At 42.3% G+C, this 24740-nt stretch overlaps 1 protein-coding gene across 1 annotated transcript in view; it reads right to left on the reverse strand.

Moving 5' to 3' along the window:
* The window catches only part of THADA (THADA armadillo repeat containing), a 132462-nt gene that overhangs the window by 103339 nt on the left and 4383 nt on the right, over positions 1 to 24740 (reverse strand). The window contains exons 4-16 of the mRNA XM_065400810.1: positions 20028 to 20176; positions 19836 to 19868; positions 18342 to 18394; positions 17321 to 17507; positions 15181 to 15275; positions 14837 to 15057; positions 12170 to 12876; positions 11306 to 11469; positions 10990 to 11145; positions 8666 to 8788; positions 8062 to 8185; positions 5780 to 5911; positions 4119 to 4352 (exon numbers count right to left, since the gene is read on the reverse strand). Coding sequence (XP_065256882.1) covers positions 4119 to 4352; positions 5780 to 5911; positions 8062 to 8185; positions 8666 to 8788; positions 10990 to 11145; positions 11306 to 11469; positions 12170 to 12876; positions 14837 to 15057; positions 15181 to 15275; positions 17321 to 17507; positions 18342 to 18394; positions 19836 to 19868; positions 20028 to 20176 — 2378 coding nt within the window. The remainder of the gene's footprint in view (positions 1 to 4118; positions 4353 to 5779; positions 5912 to 8061; positions 8186 to 8665; positions 8789 to 10989; positions 11146 to 11305; positions 11470 to 12169; positions 12877 to 14836; positions 15058 to 15180; positions 15276 to 17320; positions 17508 to 18341; positions 18395 to 19835; positions 19869 to 20027; positions 20177 to 24740) is intronic.

Raw genomic sequence — 24740 nt, forward strand, 5'->3', positions numbered from 1 at the left:
AGACTGCTGAGCTGGAATTGATATGCAAACTAGACACAATCAACTCAGGATTGAATAAGGACTGGGAATGGCTGAGCCATTACAAACATTGAATCTATCTGCCCTTGTAAGTATTCTCACACTTGCCTCTTATCAAACTGTCTGTACTGAGCTATCTTGATTATCACTTCAAAAGTTTTTTTCTCTTACTTAATTGGCCTCTCAGAGTTGGTAAGACAACTCCCACCTGTTCATGCTCTCTGTATGTGTGTATATATATATATCTCCTCAATATATGTTTCACTCTATATGCATCCGAAGAAGTGGGCTGTAGCCCACGAAAGCTTATGCTCTAAGGTGCCACAAGTACTCCTTATCTTCAGACACAATCACACAGCTCACACTGAAGTCAATGGAAGTAACATACACATATTAGAAGGCAGAATTTGCCCTTAAAGAAGGGTTAGTTAAACAACCGCCACTTTGGCAGAACATTCAAACTTGGATGCCTCCAATCAGCCACATAAATCCTTATTCCGGCACCTAAGACAGACAAGTGATTTTCAGTCGTACTTAGCCCCATTAGCACCTTTCCCATCCTTACTACAACATTTAAATTGGGATGGCGCTGAAATACAACCACCAGGTTGGGCCCAAAACACTGCACTGGAGAGCATCATCACCCCACTTCATACTCTAGGACAGGGGTAGGCACCCTCTAGCACCTGTGCCGAAGGCGGCACGCGAGCTGATTTTCAGTGGCACTCTGGGTCCTGGGGGACTCAGGAGTCGACGGGGGAGCCTGCCTGCCGCGTGTGGACCCGCGGTAAGTACCTTGTAGTTCGAACTAAGATACTTCGACTTATTCACGTTATTCACGTAGCTGAAGTTGCATATCTTAGTTCGAACTGGGGGGTTAGTGTGGACCAGCCCTTAGACAGACAGATGGATAGGGTTTGTGGCTCAATCCAGCCTATAGGATGCATTTGTGGGGCCCACACAACATATGTAGGCTGATCGTGCAAAATCTAAGCTTTTGTTTAAAAAGATTTCTAGCCATCATGGCTGCAATGAAAACCTTCCAAATGTGAATAGAATGTACCCAACACAATGCTGTGTGTCTGAGGTTGCAGATCACTTGAAACAATGATTCAGAGGAGTGAACTCCCCTGCCTAATTACTCGGGGGGGGGGGGGGGGGAACTGTTAACTCTAAAGCCTAAAGGCATTTTAAATGTAAATATTATTTTGTTGCTTATTTTAGCAGTGGAATGCTGAGGAGGTTAAGACTTAAGCTGACACAGGTCATGGGCAGGCAATTAAGAGTTGCGGCAGGAAAGAAAACAAAGGAAAAACAGCAGAAGAGACCGTGAAAAGAAAGAGAAAAAAATGGCAGAAATAGCAGTGAAGCCTAAAAGTGAGCATATTTTCACATTGAGCAATGCAGAGAGCAATGATAAAGTAAAGAGTAAATAAATAAAAGCTTATTTATTGCATAAAGGATATACTCTACCATTCATATCTGTGTAAACTGCTCATTGATATCAGTGTGGAATGCGGTGTGGTCGTTCTGAAGTTTTAACTCAAGGCCATATGCAAATAGAATTCAGCCCTCTCCAGAGAATGAGTCTAACACCCCTGCTCCAAGTTAAGAAGATGGGTAAGAAAAATTCTGAGGCGCAGCACAAGAAAAAGATCAGGCCCTTGCTTTGTACCTGTCTTTTATAGTTACAGGGGCAACCACAGGCCATTAGGAATTCAGCAGGACTTCAACAGGAGCTGCTGGTGCTTGGCACTACTGAAAAAAAATCAGGGCACTTACTACAGGAGTCAAAACATTACTTAAGGTGCTTTTGAGATGCCAGGTTTAAAATTTGGCCTGAGACTATAGGCCGGGCCACGTGCGGCCCGCCTGGGCTCACTGTGCAGCCAGCGGGGGGGGTGAGTAGGCAAGTGGCGGGTGAGGGACGGGGGGCTGAATAGGCGAGCGGGCAAGCAGTGGCAGGGAGTGAGTAGGCGAGCCGGGGGGGTGGTGGCTGAGGAGGCGGGCGAGCGAGCGGGCAGACGCGGGGGGTGAGTAGGCGAGCCGGGGGAGGGGGGCTGAGGAGGTGAGCGGCGAATCGGTGGCTGACCTGTTCTACTGATCTGACTCGGCTCTCATCCCCTCTCCCAGGGCTGGCTCCAGGCACCAGCAAAACAAGCAGGTGCTTGGGGCTGCACATTTCTAGGGGCAGCATTCCGGTGCCGGCCATCATAGGCACCAACTCCAGGGCATGGGGAAAAAGTGTCCCCGCCGCCCTAGCTCGCCTCCGCATGCTCACCTGAGCGCGCCGCCGCCGCTCCGCTTCTCCCCTCTCCCTCGCAGGCTTGTCACGCGCGAAACAGCTGTTTCATGCAGCAAGGCTGGAAGGGAGGAGAAGCCGAGCGGCGGGGGCGCTCGGGGGAGGCAGCGGAGGTGAGCTGGAGCGGGAGGTGGTTCCTCTACCCCCCGTTACTTCCTGCGCCCCCCCCACCCTAGCTGACCTCCGCTCCGCCTGCTCCCCTGAACGCGCTGCCGCTCTTCTCCCCCCTCCCTCCCAGGCTTGCTGCGTGCGAAACCCAGGCTTGCTGCGTGAAATAGCGGAGGGAGGGAGAAGCCGAGCGGCGGAGCGGAGGTGAGCTGGAGAGGGGAGTGGTTCCTCTACCCCCCCCAGTTACTTCCTGCGCCCCCCCACCCTAGCTCACCTCCGCTCCGCCTGCTCCCCTGAACGCACCGCTGCTCCGCTTCTCCGCCCTCCCTCGCCTGAATTTGGATACTGAGAGGGAGGGGGGAGAAGTGGAGCGGTGGTGCACCCGGGGGAGCAGGCGGAGCGGAGGTGAGCTAGGGCGGGAGGTCGCAGGGGGCCCACGGGGGGGGGAGAAATGCGGCACGCCGGGGGAGGAGGCGGGGCTGGGGATTTGGGGAAGGGGTTCGGAAGGGGTGGAGTTGGGGCAGGGCCAGGGGGGCACGAAAAAAAAAAAGGAGGGGATGGCCAAAATTGTTTTTGCTTGGGGCGGCAAAAATCCTAGAGCTGGCCCTGCCCTCTCCAAGGGTTGCAGCTGTCTGGAGGTGCCTGCCTTCCACGCCTACCTCATTCATTCAACAGGGCAATTGATTACAAAGTGGGGGGGAAGATCTTATTCTACTTCTAGCAAAAAAGACATTTTTCTTTTACCTTAATTATACTACCTTAGGGGCCCGCTATAACATATTACCGAGGTTCAATACTGCTGTTTCGGTGGGGCGGCGCTGGGGAAGGAGGGTTTGTTTCCGCAGGGCAGGTGGCGCTGGGGGTGTGTGTTTCAGCGGCGCTGGGGGGGTTGTTTCTGTGGGGCGGGCGGCACTGGGGGGGGGGGGTGTTGTGTTTGGGGGGGGGCTGGGTGGCGCTGGGGGGGGGTTGGCGGCGCTTGGGGGGTTTCGGCCCTCAGCTGTTTTCTTTGGAGTAATATGGCCCTCGTCGCTTTACGAGTTGTGCAGGCCTGCTATAGGCGATTCTACAGAATTTATGACTTCCCAATCTTAGTACACCTCTACCCCGATATAACGCTGTCCTTGGGAGCCAAAAAAATCTTACTGCGTTATAGGTGAAACCGCGTTATATCGAACTTGCTTTGATCTGCCGGAGTGCGTAGCCCCGCCCACCCAGAGCACTGCTTTACCGCGTTATATCCAAATTCATATTATATCGGGTCGCGTTATATCGGAGTAGAGATGTACTTTTTTTTTTTTTTTTTTTTTTTTAAATTTGTAGAAAAGACTATGAGGGGCCAAGAGCAGTTTGTTAACAAGAAAGCCCAAGCTTTCAGTATGAATAAGGCATAGGCAGTGGAGCATTATAGGGCTACATCTAGCACAGGAGGGCGGGGGCCAGTTTTCTGTCCTACAGTACATGGCTGGGGTAGGGGTTAGGGCAGGTTGACATCCCTGAGTTGACCTGCAAGGACTATCAGCTCTCAAACTGTTCTATTTATACTAAATATAATGCTTAAATCTAACCTAATTTCATAAAAGTTTAGGTACATTTATTCTTTCCGGAATGCCCATAAGAATAGCCAGCAAGAAAATAAGATGGAGGCTTCTAAACAAACAAATCCAAAAAATTTCTATTCCTCAGAACTAACCAGCTAAAGTGTTCTTTTCCATGGTGCTTGCAGACATATCCTCATCTATCTGAAATGCATGTGCAACCTGTTGATTGTTTAAGCAGACATTCAGTAGCCCTTTATGATGTATTAAAAAGTTCAGCAAATATGAGGCAGTAACACAGTCATAGGGTTTGGTACTTATGCTAAGATCCATGGCTGCTTGAAATAAGAGATGTAGATTTTCAGAATCCTGAAATAAAAAAAATACAGGTTCAGTAATTTTCAATATACATTTTTCTTGAGTTTACAGATCAACGGTGCTAATTATTTTAATTCAAACCTTTTGGGGTCTGATTTTCAGTGACTTTGCTGGAGTGCATTTTCTCACAGGTATCTGTTTTGTATACCAACTACCTACCGTATGTCAAGAGATTTGCACAAGCACATTTGCTAACATTCAGCAAATGCATACCTACAGATCTATTGAAAATAAGACTCTTCATATATAAAGCAGTGCTCAGACACTTCAAAACATTATGAAAACAAAACATTTTCTTCTGCATTTTAACTGGTAACAGACTTTACACAGAAAAAGCCCTATGCAGATTATTATAAAAAAGAGCACAGCATATACTGTGCAGCACACACAAAACAATCAAAAACAAAGAGCAGCTGCCCACTGATTTGTTTATACATTCTAAATCAAGCTTTTTCAGGGTAATAAATGGCAAGAATTAAATAAGCCAGAATCAGATTAATTAAGGGGACAATTTGCAGACAACAGAGGCAACAGCTTGAAAAATCAATTTAAAACCAGCCACAAAGAACCAGTGTAAGGGAGAGAGACCAAGAGCAGAATGTTCTAAGGTACAACAATAGGTGAGTCAAATGCCTCAGCAATACCCTTCAAAAGGATGGCATAGCAGGGCACGGATAGTCAATACTTTTCACTCTTTAGTGCCTTCCTTCCTGGGATTCCTTACCTAGTGATAGGCAAAGCATATACTGTGTTCACTTCATCCACCACTAAAATGAAACACCACAGGGGTGAAGGCAGAAGCAGCTTAACAACACATAGCAACACAATATTTAAAAGCAGAAAGTAACAAGTATCTTTTTTCAACTGATATTAATGGGGGAATTTAGATACTCATCATATAACCACCCAACTTGGAACTTTGCTAGAACACTCGGGTCACTAACCCTATTCTATCAGAGCATGCCACAGGATCTTTGATGACCAGAAGTGGTTTGGTCCTCAGGTTTTACGCTTCTTCAGGAAGACAGCCCCTTCAACAACAGTGCCTCAAACATGCTGGAGATTGAAAACTGGCACCTATTAAACCACCCATATCACTAATACTTTCTAAGTAGTGACTTGGCCTGACCCCTCCTTAATTTATGAGATATGATACAATCACAGTACAAGGTCATGCAGCCGCAAGTCATTTTCTTAAGGTTCCTCCTTTCCCTTCCCCACTAAATTTTGCTCCTATTCTCCCAACCAATGAGGCAAAAAAGGATATCAAACCAAAAACATTTTCTTCATGTGCTACTGTGAAAATGACCATCACATTCTGATCTCCATTTGATGTGTGGTCTGTGTTCTTGATAAAACAATTAAAACGGGAAGTATGATTTTTAGGGAATCCGTATCTTTAAACTAAAATTGTGTCATACCTGTAAATCTAACATATCATGTAGTTTCATAAGAAGTTCAAATGCTAAAACTTTTACTTCCTCAAAAGTGCTGGCAAAACACTGGATTAGCGTTTGAACACGGGTAGGATCAATCTCTTGAGCCAACTGAAAGACTGCTTGCATCTGACCTGTTCAAAGAAACCGATGTCACCATTATGCTTTGTTATTATCAAATAATAAGAATTTGTATTCCACTTTTATTTAATGGAACTACTGCAAACCTTAAGGGCTTGTCTACATAGTGGGATAATGCATACTACGGGAGTTTGATTTCTAACGCACACTAATTTGTTGAGCGTTAATTGGTCTATATAGACCCTGCTGGTGCACACTCAAGGTTCCCTAGTTAAACATTTGATGTGAGCCAGCAGGATCTGTGATGTTGCACTCTATATGATTTTATGAAAGTATGCTGATAAATGTGAACATAATGTAACTAAAATATGCTTCATGCAAAAGGTCTCTTGTAAGGTAACATTACAAAGCTTATAATCTATTGAGTGTGGTCATCCTATTTGTATAAATGTATCACTCTTGTATCAGAAACTAGAAATATGAAATATAACTCTGAGGGCCTATTGTAATTATGCAAAGTGTGGGCCATTAATGGGGGTTTGGAATCTTGATGGCTCCTATCAACCAGGACAATTGACTGTAGATGGCTGTTTTACTTGTAAGTCTTCCTGTATACATGTGTGCTGGCAAGTGGGTAATGAAGTCTCACAGTGACATGTGATCATGTCACTTGAACTGGAATCCATCTTTAACCTGGTGCTTTTCCATTGAGAAAGAGGGGGTGGGAACCCAGAGAGGGACAAAGGATCCCTGCCTTATGCAAAAGATATATAAGTGGGTGGAACAGAACAAAGGGGGCAGCCATCATGAGAAATCCCCTAGCTACCACCTGAGCTGGAACAAGGGCTGGACCAGGGGAAAGGATTGTGCCCAGACTAGGAAGGCGTTCAGTCTGTGAAAGTAGTCTTGGCATATCAGTTGGCAGCCCCAAGGGGATTTCTGTGATCCAACCCGTCACAGGATCTACATGGACCGATTAATGCTCAACACATTAGTGTGCTTCAGAAATCACTATAGTATGCACCACCCCACAATGAAGAGAAGTTCTAAGACTCTGTTAAGGCTAAACAGAGTAATGCATTATTTCAATTTACAGAGTTTTCCTATCACTGCCTACAAATCAGTTTGTGTTGTTTAAAAATATATATTTGTAATATAGAAAGCAAGCCCCAGAGAGTACAAAAGGTACTTATCACATTAAAAAATAATTCTAATATTCTCAAAGCTCACAGTTGCCAACTCTCACCAAGTTAGCTTTCCTTAAAGCTCTAGCCATGTAATTAGGTGAGAAACGCAGCTTTCATTTAAAAAAAAAAAAAAAAAAAAAGTTTCTAGCTGTTATGGCTTTGGAGAGAAGACTGAAAATGTGACCAGACTGAGCTCTAAAAGTTCAAAACCCAGAAGATAATAAAAAGAATTAAAAATACTTTTTCTTAAAAAAAAAAAAAAAAAAAACATGATTTTTGGGGCTGACTACCCATGACTGACTATTTGGCATTAACAGGAATGAAGCAACAGACTCAAAAGTGCATACTGTTTTGAAAAGCACACTTTTACTCCTACATATAAGATCACTTAGCTAAATTTTTAATATAGTCCACTCTAAAAACATTGTCTAGTTTCTGAATTCATTAGTCATTCTACTCTCTTGCTCAAATACTTAGCTTTTTCTATATAATTTTTACAAACCATTTTATTTTTAAGTTGCTCATACAATCTAAATACAGAATTTCTAATTATAAACACTTCAAAACAGGCTCCTATTATGAATACTTTAGAATGATCGAATAGTCCTGATACTGAAAGAAATAATGTCTCAATACTTTATCAGCACCAGAACATGAGCAATCACCTAATTAATTTTAGTGCGCAGTACTCGGAGAACCCAGTATCATTTGAGTCTTTACAAATCTAACAGTTTTTACGGTCTTGATATTTTAACTGCAGCATGTTCAATTCTCCATCGTTTCTGAAAACTGCATTTATCATCCTTTAATTTACACTTATTCCAAAATCAGAATTTTCTTATTTTATTGACACCGTCATTTTATTTAAAGAAGAAACAATATAGCAAACTGCACCTGAAGTGTAAATTTTGCAAAACTGACACAGAAATTGAGTACCCAGTTAACCAGGGCATTGTTGTAAGCAAGCCCATTTTTTAACCCTACCGTTGCCCCACTATGAAAGTCAAACACCTCACCTTCTGGAGCACAAAATATTTCTGCTATTGATCCCAGAATAGTTAATGAAGAAAATCTGGTTGGATGGGATGAGCCAGGAAACAGGGCTTCAAAAAGTTTGTCACATATAGATGACATGAAATCCTGAAGATTACAAAAGGCATGTGCTGAGTACAGTTTGTATGTTATGCACCTTAATAAAAATGTACTGAGAAATCAGATACAAGATGACACCCATATAGTTATGCCTCCCAACACAGTGGGCAAAAAATTAGAGCTGGCCAGAAAATGGAAAACTCCACAGAACGAAAGAAAGAACGAAAGAAAAGCTGCGCTTTCAAAAAGTGTTTTTGCCCCAAACCAGGAAAAGATTTAATAAAAAATTCCATTGTGGGAAAACCAAACTGGAATTTTTTGGTTTCTCAACTGCCCAGCCTAGAAGGCGCTTCTCAATTTCACTTTCTAAAGTGAAATTGAGAAGAACCCTCCAGGCAGGCAGCTGGATATCCTTCATTTTCCTGACTGTGTTATGTGGATTAGTAGTTAATGCTTTTCAAGTGCTATAAAAATGCTAAGTATTATTATTATTATTATTAGACCTCTTGTAACAGCTCCTATACTTACTTTATACTGCTGTAAAGTTGCCAAATGATCCCATTTAGCTGATTCTTTCATTAACTCTTGTTTGGTTTTACTTTGCTCCAGTTTATAAAGTACCTGGGAACTTTCTTGTATTCTGCAGAACAACTTTTAAACACAAACAAAATGTAGTTGATCAGACACACACTGAAGTATGACTAATAAGAGATTTAAACAAAACACATTTGGGCATAATTTTCAGGTTTAGTTGCTTATAGTTTCAAAAAGCGTACAAGTTCATGTACCATGTAACAATCACACTACTGACATTCCTTGATCCTCCCCTCTCCACCCTGATCTGCCCCTTCTCCTGCTAGCACAAATCCAGATACCACATCCACCTCCTCCATCCCTGCCACCACTCCTAACCTCACGCCCATTCCCCTCCTCCTCTTCTCTTGCTGTCTCTGGAATGCCCATTCTGTAAAAGGTTCACAGCCACTTTTTTATATCTCATTCCCTTCAGCTCCTGTATCCTTACAACTCTCTCTTCCTTCTCCCACATCATTTACACAGAAGTTTCGTATTTCCTGTCCTCCTCTAACCTTTCCACTTGCTTCAGTGATCTCATCCAACCCCATCGCCTGATTGCTCTCAAGTCCACTCTTATCCCCTACACCTTACTCTTCTCCTTTACTTGTCACCCTCCTCTGGTTCTTTCTTTCCCTGACAATACTAGCATGTTTTAGTCTCTCCCACCTTTAACCCCACTTGCCTCTCCAACTACCACTCCATCTCCCTTTCAAACACTACACTCACTGAACATGCAGTCTACAATCACCATCTGGAGTTCCTCTCCTCCAATTCCATGCTAGACCCACTCCAATTCAGCTTCTGCCCCTCGCACTCCTCTGACGCTGCCCTTGACAAATTCTCTACTATCCTCTTCCTAGCCAAAGCTCAGAACCAGCACTCTGTCCTCATCCTACTTGACCTGTCAGCCACCTTCAACATGGTCAACCATGCTCTTCTTAAAATCTTGTCTTCTCTTGAATTTCATGACTCTGTCCTTTCTTGTTTCTCCTCTTACTTCTCTAATTACTCCTCCAGCACACCTTTCAGAGAATGCTCCTTCATCCCCTCTCCAGCTTTCTAAGTGGGTTCCACAGGGCTTTGTCCTTGATCCCCATCACTTCTCCCTCAACAGCTTATCTCCAAGTAGTCTCATCTGCAAGCACAAATTAAACTATCTTCCCTATGTTGACAACTCGCAGATTAACTTTTCTATTTTAGACCGGTCCTCTCTGTCCAAACTAAAATCTCAGCCTGTCTCTGACATCTCCCCATGGATGTCTAGCCATCAGCTTAAACTGAACATGACAAAAACAGTGCTCTTAATCTTTGCCCTGAAGCCCACCTCTCTCCTTCATGCCCAATTTTCTCAGCCATTGTGCTCACCACTACCAATGTGCTGGTCGTTCAGTCTGTAACCTGGGTGTCCTTTTCAATTCAGTTCTTTCTCTAGCTCTTCAGTTCCCAGTTATGTCTACATCTTGCAGATTATTTCTGCATAATCCCTCTCAGTTTGGGGTTTTTCTACCCATCCATTCAGATAAAACTCTCCTTCACCTCATGTCTCGATTACCGCAACATCCCTTGACAAATGCAATCTTGCTCTGCTCATATCCATTCAGAATACTGCTACAAAGATCATTCTCCTAGTCCATTGCTTTGACCACATCACCCTTCTTTGAATCCTTCCACTGGTGCCCCTACCCTATCTTGAGGAAAAGCTGCTTTTCTTCAGTTCCTTCACAGCCTATCCTCACTCTACCTACTTCTCATTTACTAATCGAAATGTCAACTTCCGTCTCTAATTGGATAATGATATCAGCCTCCATCATCCACTTGTTAAATTTCCAAACAAGCACCTTTATTGGTTTCTCCCATGCTGTCCCTCATGCTTGAGAGGAGCTCTCCATAAACATCTTCAAATATACCGCATTATCCTCCTCAAAACTCTTCATCAAGTTTTTTGTAGGCATGATGACACAAAAGTAAGACCGATAATGCACTGATACCACTGACTAAAATGTTGACGAATATTGTCTCCATTGTTTTCTTGTACTCTCCCGACTCTCTGTTACCTTGTATTTAGATTGCAAGCTCTCAGGGGCAGGGATCATCTTTTTGTTCTGGGTTTGTACAGTACCTAGCACAATAGGGCTTGATCCACAACTAGAGCTTTTAAGCATTACAGTATCACAAATAGTCTCCATTTTATAACATGCTAAGAGACTTGGTTTTAAACAGTGTAAAAATCATAAATACATGGGCCTTACTACATATTGTTTATTCTTGAAGATTACCTTTTTTAGTAGGGAACAAATCTGCTGCCTCACTGCAGGGGACTGGCTGTTCAAATTGTACGTAATAAAAAACTGAATTAGCTGCATCTCTTCCATAGTCAAGATTTCTGTGCTCCGATGAGTTTCACAAAGCAAACCTAAAGCATCAATGCGAACCTACAAAACATTCCAAAGTGAACCATAGACTTTTTTTGTTTTTACCTGGAATAAATACTTGAGACAGAAAGTTTGTATAATGATACTGAAATAAAACATTGTAAGGCTAACCAAGTCTTCACACTTTAAAGCACAAAAATAAATAACTTTCTTCATCTACCTGATTATGCTGATGAACTAAACCTTGCTTTACACATCCAACTGATAGTAGACCATCCCTCATGATATCTCTAAATTGTAAATGTCCATGAGCTCTAGCTGTTCTCAGGCATGCCATCAAGGCTCCAAGAGCACCTCTGGTATTGCAAGAGCCTAAAGAAAGAATAAATAATTTCTGTTTTATTAATATAATACTGGTTGGAATATCAGTACTCTACTTCAGGCATCCCCCACCTTTCTAGTCTGTGAGTGACATCCTAAGAGAAGGATCTTCTCCTGGATCCAATCAGGTCCCCCATTCCTTATTCCAAGTAGCACCAGAAACGGCTGAGAGAGCCAACAGTAGCAGTTCACAAAACCACTCTGAGAACCACCACCAAACCATGTAGCTACAACAGTACCATAAACCTTTTAATCACAGCCCATTGTAACAAAAATATTTTATTAAAAGTGAACTACAAAGCTTACTGATTTGTTTCCTCTATACTTGTTGTGCGCAAGTGTTTATAAGAAATATGGACAAAATATACAGAAATACTGTAGAAACTCTCATGCATTTTATAACTAAAAACTGATAAATAAGGAAACTATTAGGCAGGCTTAATTTTAAAAAAATACAAGTAAAGCTAGAGTGACATTTTGCTTTATGGTGAGGGTGTGAACACATAACTTAAAATGGAGAAGCTCTTATATATGCACTCAGCCATCACTGTAAATTCCTCTCAGCTATGCTGAGAGCAATTAAGGAAAGCTTGGAATTTCTCTCCCTGCCTCTCCCACTTATTACTTCTAAGACAAAAACAAATCAGAAATCATCTCTCTACAATTGCTGCAGCTTATCTAAACATCTGAACTATAAATATTAAATTTATTTTCTTACCAATATTAGCATCAGCTGAAGCCTGAAGAATTTTAATCATGTAGCTCAGACTGTCAGGGCTACATTTGAGCAGTTTTGGTAAATAGTAATCTATTACATAAGTAGTTTGGTCAGGATTTCCTTCACACAATATTAAAAGAAGAGGAGATACCCATGTGTCATGCCAGTGGTTAATCCAGATGGTTTTTTGAAATGCAGATATTAGATGACTCTTGTGATTTATAAACATGGTTTCCAAAAGATCACTTGCATAAGGTGCAAGAGACTGATCACCCATTACATCCAAGATTTGCGCTGGGATTGTTCTGTCCACTGTTAAAATATTTTCGACACCCACACACTCCACCAGACAGCCAAGTGAAGCATATTTCCCTTTAACGTGCCATTCTAAACTTAGCAAGCTCTCTGTCAACACTGGCAAGAAAGGGTCTGATTTTACAACAGATTCTTTAAGAGTGGCTTGGTGTATCCGCAGGATATTCTTGAATATCAACTTGGCCTGGTGTCTAACAGCATCCAAAGGATGTTCCCAATGCGTGTACACATATTCCAGCAGTTTCCCAGTTGTGTTGGAGTTTCCATTAAGACTGCTCTTTAGATTTTGGGAGCTTGATTCAAGGACATCCAATGCTGAATTAGTCCAAATAGCTAAGATTCTAGATAAGGATACTGCCATATTGGATTCTTTTAATCTTTAAAAGAAAGAAAGAAAGAAAAAATCTGCAGTATTCCCATTTGTCATTATCCACTCAGTATTACTTATTAAATATTGCTTTACATTTTTAAAGCACTAAAAACATTAATTCATAATATCCTCCTCCGCCTTCCCCTTAGGCAAGTAAGGAAACAGTGACCACACACTGTAGGTGGGAAAACTGAGGTTGAGAAGTTAAGTGACAAGTCACACTGTGTCAGTGGCAGGATCAAAACTCAAATTCCATGCTCAGTCCACTAACCAGTGTTTCTCAACCTTTTTGATACCAGGGACCGGTTTGCTGCCTTCCTAAATTGTGTCAGGGAGATCTCAGAGACCAGTGCTGGTCCACGCACCAGTTGTTGAGAAACACTGCAATAAACCACCCTGTCTTCTTTACCATGGATTATTATCACTGCTAGAATTCCCTGACAAATAGTCTTGACAAACAATCTTAATTTAAAAATAGTATTGACTGGCTATTTGGACTAAGCCCATAAGGAACTGAGTATTTGTTGATATCTGAACAGCTTTACTATTTTTCACATAATTACTTTACATCTACTTTAAAAATAAAAGGATAAATGTTTTCTTTGTCACAAGAAAATTAAAAATTAAACAGTATAATAATGACATAATGTAAAAAACAGTAACCACCTCCTTGACCCCTTAAGTAGAGAGGATGGAGCTGTATATGGGATATATTTTAATCTACATTTTAATAGGGATGACAATTTTAAAAGGTCAAGTACTCAAAGCTTGTATCCACATAATTCATCACATTTTAAGAGTTCCACTCCTTTTATTCTGTACGAAAACAAGAATATTTCGCAGAAAAGATGAAATCTAACAAATAAGATTCACATTATTACATAAGGACTGAGTCTGCCACACTTTCTCACGCGGAGTAATCCCTTACTCCAACACTAGTCCTACTGAAATCAAAAGAAAAATTACGTATTTCCGCATTTCAGGAAACAGTTGAAAACTGCAAATACATCTAGGCCAGAAGTGGGCAAACTACAGCAGCCCGCAGGACTGTCCTGCCCAGCCCCTGAGCCCTCAGCCCCTCCCCTGCTGTCCCCACTCCCCCGCAGACTCAGCTCACCGTGCCGGCAGTGTGGCTGGCTCCGGCCAGGTGGCGCAGCTCAGAGGTGAACACAGGGTGCCCTGGCACGGCCCCCCCCAACAACAGGGGGCCCCCGGGCCCAGCACTTGGGCAGCTCAGAACCAGCGCACCCCCTATGGGGGGGAGGGGCTGCACTGCGGGGGCAGGGGAGCAGGCGGGCGGTGCGGGTGGCGGGAGCACGGGGAACGTGGGTGGAGGACTCAGGAGGAGCACCGGGCGGCCGCACAGCCGGCCGGAGAGAAGTGGCGCTTTGAAGGGGAAACCGCCGCTTCTCTCCGGCTGCGCGGCTGCCCCTGCTCCTCCTGAGTCCTCCGCCCATGTTCACAGGGCCACATTCCAAAAGGGGCTGGGGGGGGGTGGATGGGGAAGGTCCCAGGGGGGCGATTTGGGGCAGGGGGTCCCGGGAGGGGCAATCAGGGGACAAGGAGCTGCGGGGGTTGGATGGGTCGGAGGTTCTGAGGGGGGGCAGCCAGGGAGCAGGAAGTGGGAGGGGGCGGGGCAGGCTATTTGGGGAGGCACAGCCTTCCCTACCTGGCCCTCCATACCGTTTCACAACCCGGATGTGGCCCTCGGGCCAAAAAGTTTGCCCACCCCTGATCTAGGCAATGAAATACGCAAATATTTTATTTATTTTAGATTGGTATCATTAGGATTACTCAGAATAAGTTATTAAAGGTGCAAAACTTGGACAAGAGTAATTAAATTTCCAACTTCAGAAAAGGATATGGACTGCAGGACACTGTTGGTAGGTATGGTTTCAACGACAGAAATGAACATGTAAGAGGTCAGAAAAATAGTTGTTAAAACAGCATTAAAAAAATAGACCTACCGTGAAGCCAAAGATAACAAAACCAACGCAATATCTAAGAGTAATTTCTCTCCATTTTCACCCATACTGCCATTCTTCCACTCTAACATGGCCAGCGCTCCATGACAAAGGAAGAGGAGGACTGAATCAGAGAGCTCTTCAGTACAGAGGCGCCCACAGCTGCTCACAAACCACTCTGGTACACTAGCACATTTCACTGAGTGGAGGAGCAAGTCACTGACCTGCAAAAACAAAATCAATTAATGCCAATCTTATTGATTAATTACAAATAGAACATTAAAGTACCTAGTAATTGGTAGTAGTAAATATCTATAGCTTTAGTTTAAGAGAAGAAGCATACTTACCAAACAAGGCAACTTTTCAACAGGCTCAAACATAGTCTTAGTAAAGAGAATGACAGCCAATCCTGAGGTAGTCTGAACAGTAGGCAAGAGACCTTCTTTATGATAGAAAAAGAAAAAAACATTCTTCATTGTACAATGCTTGCTCTATTTGATAGAAATTATTAGAACTGTAAATATGTTATTTTATTTTTCTACACAATGTACAATTATTTACATAGCCTGCATCACCGCAGTATCTGAGTTCCTCGTAAGTATTAATGCACTTATATTGAAAATACTCACGTGAAGTAGGAAAATATTATCCCCATAGTATATATGGGGGAAAACAGACATGAAGTGACTTGCCCAAAGTCACAAAGGAAGTCTCTGGCAGAGTCTGCTATGCTCATATTATATTTTTGAACCCAGTTATACTTTTGGCCTTCACAACATTCCTTGGCAATGAGTTCCACAGGTTGACTATGTGTTGTGCGAAGAAGTACTTTCTTTTGTTTTAAACCTGAGGCCTATTCATTTCATTCAGTAACCCCTGCTTCTTGTGTTATATGAAGGAGTAAATAACACCTTCTTATTCACTTTCTCACACCATTCACAATTTTATAGACCTCTATCATATCCCCTCTTAGTCGACTTTTTGAGACTGAAAAGTCCTAGTCTTTTTAATCTCTCCTCATATGGAAGCTGTTCCATACCCTTCATCATTTTTGTTGCCATTCACTATACCTTTTCCAACTCCAATATATCATTTTTGAGATGGGGTGACCAGAACTACACACAGTGTTCAAGGTTTGGGTGTACCAAGGATTTATACAGTGGCATTATGATATTTTCTGTCTTATTAGCTATCCTTTTCCTAATGGGTTCTAACACTGTGTTAGCTTTTTTGACTGCCACTGCACATTGAGCAGATGTTTTCAGAGAACTATCCACAATAACTACAAAATCTCTTTCTTGAGTGGTAAAAGCTAATTTAGATCCCATCATTTTATATGCATAATTGTGATTATGTTTTCCAATGTGCACTACTTTGCATTTATCAACATTGGGCAACAAAATGACAGATGAAATTCAATCACGCAGTTTTGTGAGATCCCATTTTAACTCTTCTCAGTCTGCTTTGGATTTAACTATCTTGCATAATTTTGTATCATCTGCAAATTTTGCCACCTCACTGTTTACCCTTTTTCCATATCATTTATGAATACGTTGAACAGCACTGGTCCCACTGCTGATCTCTGGGGGACACCACTATTTACCTCTCTCCATTTTCAGAACTGACCATTTATTCCTACCCTTTGTTTCCTGTCTTTTAATCAGTTATGGATCCATGAAAGAACCTTCCCCCCTATCCCACGACTGCTTACTTTGCTTAAGAGCCTTTGGTGAGGGACCTTCTCAAAGGTTTCCTGAAAATCCAAGTACACTATATCCACTGGATCACGCTTGTTCTCATGTTTGTTGAAAGAAAGAATCAAAGAATTCTCTCAGAGAATTCTAATAGATTGGGGAGGCATGATTTCCCTTTACAAAAGCCATGTTGACTCTTCCCCAACAAATCGTGTCCATCTATGTGTTCAATAATTCTATTCTTTACAATAGTTTCAACCAATTTGCCTGATACTGAAATTAGGCTTACTAGCCTGTAATTGCCAGGATCACCTAGGGAACCTTTTTAAAAAAAAATGGTGTCACATTAGCTAACCTCCAGTCATCTGGCACAGAATCTGAACTAATGATAGGTTACATACCACAGTTAGTAGTTCTGCGACATTGGTATCTGTGCTTCTGATAGCACAACCCTGTATTTATTTGGTACAAATTTTCTGCACACATAATAGTCTGGCAATGCTCACCGAAGCTATTTGTTAAAGTTTGAAAGACAACAGAAATGCCACTCACTCATCAAAAATATCTATTCATTATAATTGATAAGTCTCATTTCTCCCTCTGTACATTCTGCTCATTCTGAATTGATGATAGCAGTATGATTGGGATCTTAGTAAGCTACCAGAATCAGTACAATGCTCAGTGACTTAAATTGAAGGAGGACAAGTCCAAAAGACAAGTTTTTCAACAAAGAACTATTTCAGTTTCTTACTAAGAACAAACTTTATAATATTTAAAAACTGCTGATACTTACCATCCATTAAAAAGTTTGTGAAGCTCTTCAGTAAACCACACATACTTTGCCAAACAAGAGAACCAGGTTTCTTCCAAAGACTTCCCTGAAAATTTTCTTGTACTTTTTGTAGTAGCATCATTGAAACTTTAATGGCCATCAATAAATCATGCATCAGTCGAGTTTCAGCAATACTATTTCCACTAAGCTTTCTGAAAAGGAAAAAAAATATAGAAATAAAGTCAACTAAAATTTGTATTTCCCCCATGCAAATATTTTGTCAAAGTTACAGAAAAAAAAGTTTTTTTACTTTGTTCTATCCACTGAGAATATTATAAAAATAAAACAGGAAAGCTAAGTCCAAGGCATTTTCACTTTTTTTTTTTAAAAAACAACTCATTGCATGCTGATTAAACAAATGCATAACTTTGTGAACAAATCTCGTCAGTCTTTGTATTGTTACAATCAATAATATTAATCACAAAACAGCCACAAACATTTCAATTTCTTTTGATATTTTTCTAAGTCAAGATAACTTGTGCTGTGATCATTTTTTAACAAACCTGGAACAGGGAAAGTCAAGTGGAATACTAAAAACTTAACACGGAAAAGATTTTATTCAGCCCTTGCTATGTAAGCTAAGGTCCCATTCTCATTAATATCAAGAAAAGAATGGACCAATAAGTGTTTAGCAAGATTGCATAAGGAACATAAAATAGTGATGCACTGTCCCAACTTTCCAAAGAAGCCCCATTCATTATGATGGAACCTGGGTTTCACCTTTTCAGTATTACATCACTAAGTTAACAGGACAAACCCCCTCTCTACTCTTCCAGTATCTTTTCCTCTTCTATTATTAATTATGAAAATACAGCATTCAGATGTCTGTTAGGTGGCATAGTACTGCACATATCAATTTTATCACTATGGCATTTACATCATTAATGGATTTATTGTCACCAGAAAGAATATTCATAGTCAACTGTATCTTCCACAGAGAGTGGATTTGAAATAGCTAAATACATTTCACATTTAATGTCACTTGCCTGTTTTCCTCCTGTATTTCAAGGACAGATTTCTGCAGAAACTGAAGAACTATTAAAAATAAATTATAGTAAGAAATTATTTTGTTTAAAAACAGACTGAACTGCAAATATGAATTGGTCCCACATGTGTGCGTGCAGGGTTCGTGCATGGACAGAAAAATTATTTGCCAAATGAAAGCAACATTACAACAGTACATATCAATCAAGTTTGAACTTCAGTATAGTCTCATAGGAGTAGTGTTCAAAGGAAGTGGAAAAAATTCCATTATAAAAATTGTACAATTCCCCTGGGCTGTGCAACCTTAAGTTATGCTGAGAAAGTCGATAAAGAGATGGTTCCAAAATAAGGATTGGCAGCTTGCTGGAGGAAAGGAGCTCACTCACACAAGCTTTGCTCATGCAGCTTTGCAACAGCCTGGGGCAGGGGTGGCCAACCTGAGCCTGAGAAAGAGCCAGAATTTACCAATGTGCACTGCCAAAGAGCCACAGTAACATGTCAGCAGCTCCCCATAAGCTCTCCCCCACCCCCAGTGTCTCCCACCCACCAGCAGCACCGCCCATCAGCACCTAACCCTCCATCCCTGCGCCTCCTGCCCGCCACGATCAGCTGTTTTGTGATGTGCAGGAGGCTCAGGGTGGGGGGGGGAGGAGGAGGAGGAGCAAGCGCACGGCAGATGCAGGGGAAGGAGCCTTGGGGGAAGGAGTGGAGTGGGGCTGGGGCCTGGGGCAGAGCCAGGGGTTGAGCAGTGAGCATCCTGTAGCACACTGGAAAGTTGGCCCCTATAGCTCCAGCCCCGGAGTTGGCGCCTATGCAAGGAGCCGCATATTAACCTCTGAAGAGCGGCATGTGGCTCCAGAGCCACAAATTGGCCACCCCGGGCTGGGGTCTTCGAATTTTGTCTGGACAAAGACCTAGTTTTCCAATATATCAAGTTGCCATTACCCTATGGTCTAGAAACGGACTCTAATAAATGATACAGTAATTAACTGCTATTGGTAGATCAAATTATTCATCACTGCCAGTTCCTGGTTCTCTCTCTTTGGTAATGGTTCACAGATATCACATCCAACCTGAGGGTGGGGAAGTGGGAGAGAGAATGCCTCGTGTCACTTAATAGCAACTTCTGCTCTGAAAAGGTTCCACTGAGATCTGTTCATTCAGAACAGCAATAAATGCAACTAAGGAATTGAAGATGGAAGATAAAAAGTCATGGAAAACAGACGAATCTACCAAGTTCCAGCTATAATGGAGAAGAATATCTTCATGCAATTTTTTCATTTCTAGTAAGCCCATTAAGAAGAGCTGTTCAAAAACTGTTTATATTATCTTCACATTTAGTTTTTGTTGAATGTGAGTTTTCATAAAGAAGAAAGAGTGGGGCTTATGCACATTTAAAATGTCATGCCTGTCTTAAGCTATTCTCAAGAAAACATAAGCAATCAAAAAGGTTACATTTATTATATCTGTTACAGAAATAGCATGACCTTACCTTCTTTGAATAAATTCTTAATACTTGCTTTACCTATAGGGGGGGAAAATATGTATTTCAATAAATGTGTTGGAAGCAATCATTTACTTTATCTCAATAAGATGAGACCAAGACCATTATAAACAATACCAAGTTCCAAATCACAACTGACTAAGTTAAAAATATGAAAGATAATATTGCATGTCATCATACCTAGGCTGAAGTTTTCCATACAGGAAGCAAGATTGTCCATTACTTTTCTGTACAAGCATAAGTCTGTAGTTTTTAGTTCTTCTTTAAGACAACGAACAAAACTGTGCACTGCTTCAGTCGTAAGTTGTTCAGGAAGGCCATTTAGTGAACTACAATAGAAAGAGAACAATCAATTATTTCAAACAGAATATTAAAAAGCATCCACAATATCAAAGTTGCCAAATTGGTGAAAAACTTAGGCCTCAGTCCTGCAACTGGATTCATGCAGGCCTGTATTGAGCACCCATGACTTGAATGGGGTTTTGTGCAGGTGCAAGGATGTACTCAGGCAGATCTGATTACAGGACCGGAGTTTAAGGCATTTTACAACATTGGAAAAAATAAACATAAATGAATGCAAGTACAAAGGTATTCGGTAGAAACAAGTCTCAGTTACATTACTCTAAGACACGAGGCATTTTTAATTACAGCCAGAAGTACAAAGTTTGTTTTTAAAAAATTAGCTTCTCCCAAGCCTCTGTTACTCCTGAGGGAATTCTGTACCAAAAAATTAAAAATTCTGCAAAATTCTGCAAATTTTATTTGTCAATAAATAATTGTGGCTCCAGCATGGCAGTGGGGAACACAGGCCACTGGCGGCACTGAGGTGGGAGATCACCCTGAAGCCCCCACCTTCCCTAGTACAGGGACTCAGCAGTGGGGCTCCACCTGACCCTGATACAGTGCTAGCGCTGGGCCTGCCCCAGAAACACCCGAGGGCCCTGCCCTCCTGCACCAGGTATGTGTGGGAAGTCTCAGCCCAGCAGGATCCAAGTGTGGAGGGGCTTAGTGTGGGGGGATACAGGTGTGGAGTGAGAGGTTTCTGTGTGAGGCAATCTGGATGCGGGCAGCTCAGTGGGAGATCTTGATGCACAGAGGCTCATTGGGGGTGCAGGGGCAATGGGACTCTGCAGGGGATCCAGGTGAAGGTGGTTGGGGTTCAGCGGTGGGGGTCTAGGTGTGGGGAAATGGGGCTCAGCGGGGGTGGGTGGGGGTGGGGGACTCAGTGGGGGACTCCGGGTGCTGGAGAAGTGGGGCTTGATGGGGTGGGGGTCCAGGTGTAGCTCCTTGGGGATCAGTGGGGGGGTCTGGGTGTGAGGGGCTCGTCGGAGGGGTCCAGGTATAGAGGGGTAGGGCTTATCAGGGTGAGGGTTTGATGGGCCTGCTTAATAGGGGAGCCTCAGCTGCTGCTGAGGGGACACTGCATGCTGAGCTCCCGCTTCCCCCTGCAATTGCCCTATCCCCTTTTCTTCTCCATTCCCTCACTCCCACATTCCCCTTCCCCTGCCCTGTTCCACCCCCATTTCTCCCCCACTGCCTCTCCTCCCCCCTCCCTAACCCCCCTTCACTCATTTCCCCCACACACCCCCCTTTACCCAGAAAAAAAGAGGCTCCCAGCACACAGAAGAGGAGCACGACTGGCACTAGGACCCAAGAGTCAGCGTTCAGCTGTAGAGTCAGTGGAGCCCAGACGCAGCATCCTTCAGCTGGGCAGCTCTGCGCTTGCAGAAATAAGTGGGGGCACTGGAACGTAACCCTGTATGCCCCCCATGCCTCACTTCTGTCTGGAGGGAGGCAATGCCCCCCAAACTGCGCCCAGGGTCATCCCCCCGCCATTCCCTCCCGGCGCGGCTTCCCTGCCATTTTCAGCAGGGAAGCACAGGAATTCTGCGGGGGGCGGGGGGGGGTGTGCATTTTCTAAGGGTGAACAGCCACACAGAATCCCCCCCAGGAGTACTCTGGGCTAACTGCTTCTTCATCTTTTTCACCACTCATCTTTTCATTTTCTCCCATGCTGCCCCTTTGACTTTCAGCAGCCTCCCTCGCCTCATCTCTTCTAACCTCGTAACCCCATTTCCCAAAAAGAAAAAGAAAAAAAGAAAAAAAAGGAGGGAACTCTCAAACATAAACACTTATTACATGAAATCCTCCAGGGATTATCACTGCAAGATTCAGACTGCTTCAATACCTCATGCTTGTCACCCAATGTATCATCTGTTAAAGTAGACTACCATCCTTAGGGCAGGGAGCTACTTATGTATATGATGCCAAGCACTCACTCACACTCAAAATATAACCAAAATTATTTCAGCATTTAATTGTCCCCTAAATTAGTAGACTATAAAAGTTACTTTTCATACATAAGGATGGAAAGCATAGAAGATGGGACAGTATTTTTGGTTGCAAACTATTTGGATAACTCATAGGAAATCAAACTAGTCAGGATTCTCCCCCAAACATTTTATTTAGTGTATAACTGTGAACACTAAGCAAATTTACCTCTCAGACTGTGAAACAAACAAGGAAACAATAGTATCCACAGTATTAATCTTAAAAGTGTATTTACATTAGATTAAATTAGATTAGATTAAAAGTGTATTTAGAGTCTGGTCCTGTAGTCATTACTCAGGGAAAAATCCTGATTGGAATAAACAGCAATTTCCCCTGATTAAAGGCTGCAGGATCAGACCTTTTATCATATTTCACTGAATTAGTGTTTCTCCCGCCCCACTGTCACATTTCCACAGTTTAACTACAAGACTCATCAATGAGATAACACATTGATAATGAGGGAATTCAAAGAACATAGAACATTAGAACGGCCATACTGGGTTAGACCAAAGGTCCATCTAGCCCAATATCCTGTCCTGCCAATGCCAGGTGCCCCAGAGGGAATGAACAGAACAGGTAATCATCAAGTGATCCACTCCCTGTTGCTCATTCCTGCTGGAGAAAAATCCAGAGATATTGCCCTATATACTCATTCTTTACCTATAACAGAATTCTACATTGTGTCAAATTAATAATTTGACATCATCAATAAGCTCTTTAAGAGCACTGGGCATTTTTTTTTTGACATTTAGTCCTCAGAGCCATAAAACAAACCTCAATGCCAAACAGAAGAACTATTAACCTCGGGCTAAGGGAAAGGGACTTTGATCCACCACCTCTCTCTTGGAAAATGGGAAATGAAAGAGAAGGAGCAATGAATACGCAGCACCTAACTATGCTTTTCTGAAACATCCATAACTATGAAGTGCTCCAGCAAAGGAGCTTCCATGTGATCTTTTCTTTCTGCATTTTGAGAACAGGAAACAGGGAGGTAGACCCAAGGGCCTTCCACGGTTCACTTATGCTGTGAATATCTGACTAGAAGTAAATGCTGATTAAGCAGCATTTATTTGTACTGGGTCCTCTCTACCACTGTTACTGCAATGCTACATGGGGATTTAATTTACTGAAGCACCAAGAAATCAGCCCTCCACTCAGATATCTCTGCATTCAAATCACTAGGGATTCCCATCCTTACAGCTACCCTAGGATTTGAGAAGTTGGGATGCTACACCTCCTGCTCAATCTTCGTTCCTGCTTCCACCCAAAGAGACTACTGCTTGGATTCTCCACCAGGTCAAACTTGTGTAGGTTCCTGACTCCCCTGTCCTTTTCCCATGGGATGGAACAACCGAACCTTTCATCTGTCCCCACAGAATGCATTTGGACTGCTCATCGCAATAACTTATTTATTCAGTGCCCTTCATCCTATTTGTGTTTTTTCCTTGCTATTATATTGTTCTTGGGGGGGAGGGAGGGGAAATGGAAAAATTAAAAGAGCTAACAATGTCCTAGAAAAGGTAGCAAACACCACTGGAGCAGAAGTGATGGCGGCGAGACACCACCAGAAGAGGGCGCAATAACTAACAGAGCTGATCCCCAGGACATCCAGCAGGGGGCGCCACAGTGGTGAGTGCCACCCCATCACATGCTGGAATCCAGAATACTGTACTAAACACAAATGTATTTAATATCTGCCAGCCTTACTACTTCACATCTGACTGGACAATAGCTGATTGTTCTGTAATTTGCTTTTTTATATTAATTTTGTTTAATCGCACAAGGTTCCATTAGAATATAGAGCTATTAGATTTAGCCCTTTGCCCCTTTTCTAACTCAGAATTCAAATTAAACACACAGCATAATATTTTGTTTCTATGACAATGACCTATTTAACTTTATTAATTTAAACCTATTAAAATATTTTATTTAATATGACACATTCTAATTTAATTTTGAAAGTAGAGCATATATGCATGTCAGCTTTTCCACTATGAACCCTTATTTATTGGGGTTTAGAATAGCCAAAAAAATTCCTTCCTATCTTAAATCTGGCACATAGTTCCTCACAATGGAAAAGAGTGGTTTTTAAAGCAACATGAACCAAATAACTTTCAGTGATATGCTTTTGTAGAAAACAAAGTTGTTGTTTTTTAAATTAAAATCTATTTGTTGCTGTATCCAAACCAAAAACTTCATTTTAAAATGACATTTGGAAAGCATTTAATGAATTACATACACACAAAGGGTAAAACTAGTCTTAAATTCTTTAATCTGAACTACTGCTTTTGGATATAGCCATTATATTAAAGGAAGTACTGTATATACTCGTTCATAAGCCGAATGTTTTTGGTAAAAAAGTGACGCATCAAAGAGCGGGGGTCGGCTTATAAACGGGTCTACACCAAAATTTGATGATTTTAAATTCTATGGAATCATCGAATTGAATACCTAATACATTGTCGTTTTGTTTACCTGGAGTGTCTGCAGGCATGGAGCCCCTCAGCTCCCTGTGGCCGCGGTTCGCGATTCCCAGACAATAGGAGCTGTGGGAAGTAGCGC

The sequence above is a fragment of the Emys orbicularis genome, chromosome 3 (genome assembly GCF_028017835.1).
Source record: "Emys orbicularis isolate rEmyOrb1 chromosome 3, rEmyOrb1.hap1, whole genome shotgun sequence".
NCBI classification, from domain to species: domain Eukaryota; kingdom Metazoa; phylum Chordata; order Testudines; family Emydidae; genus Emys; species Emys orbicularis.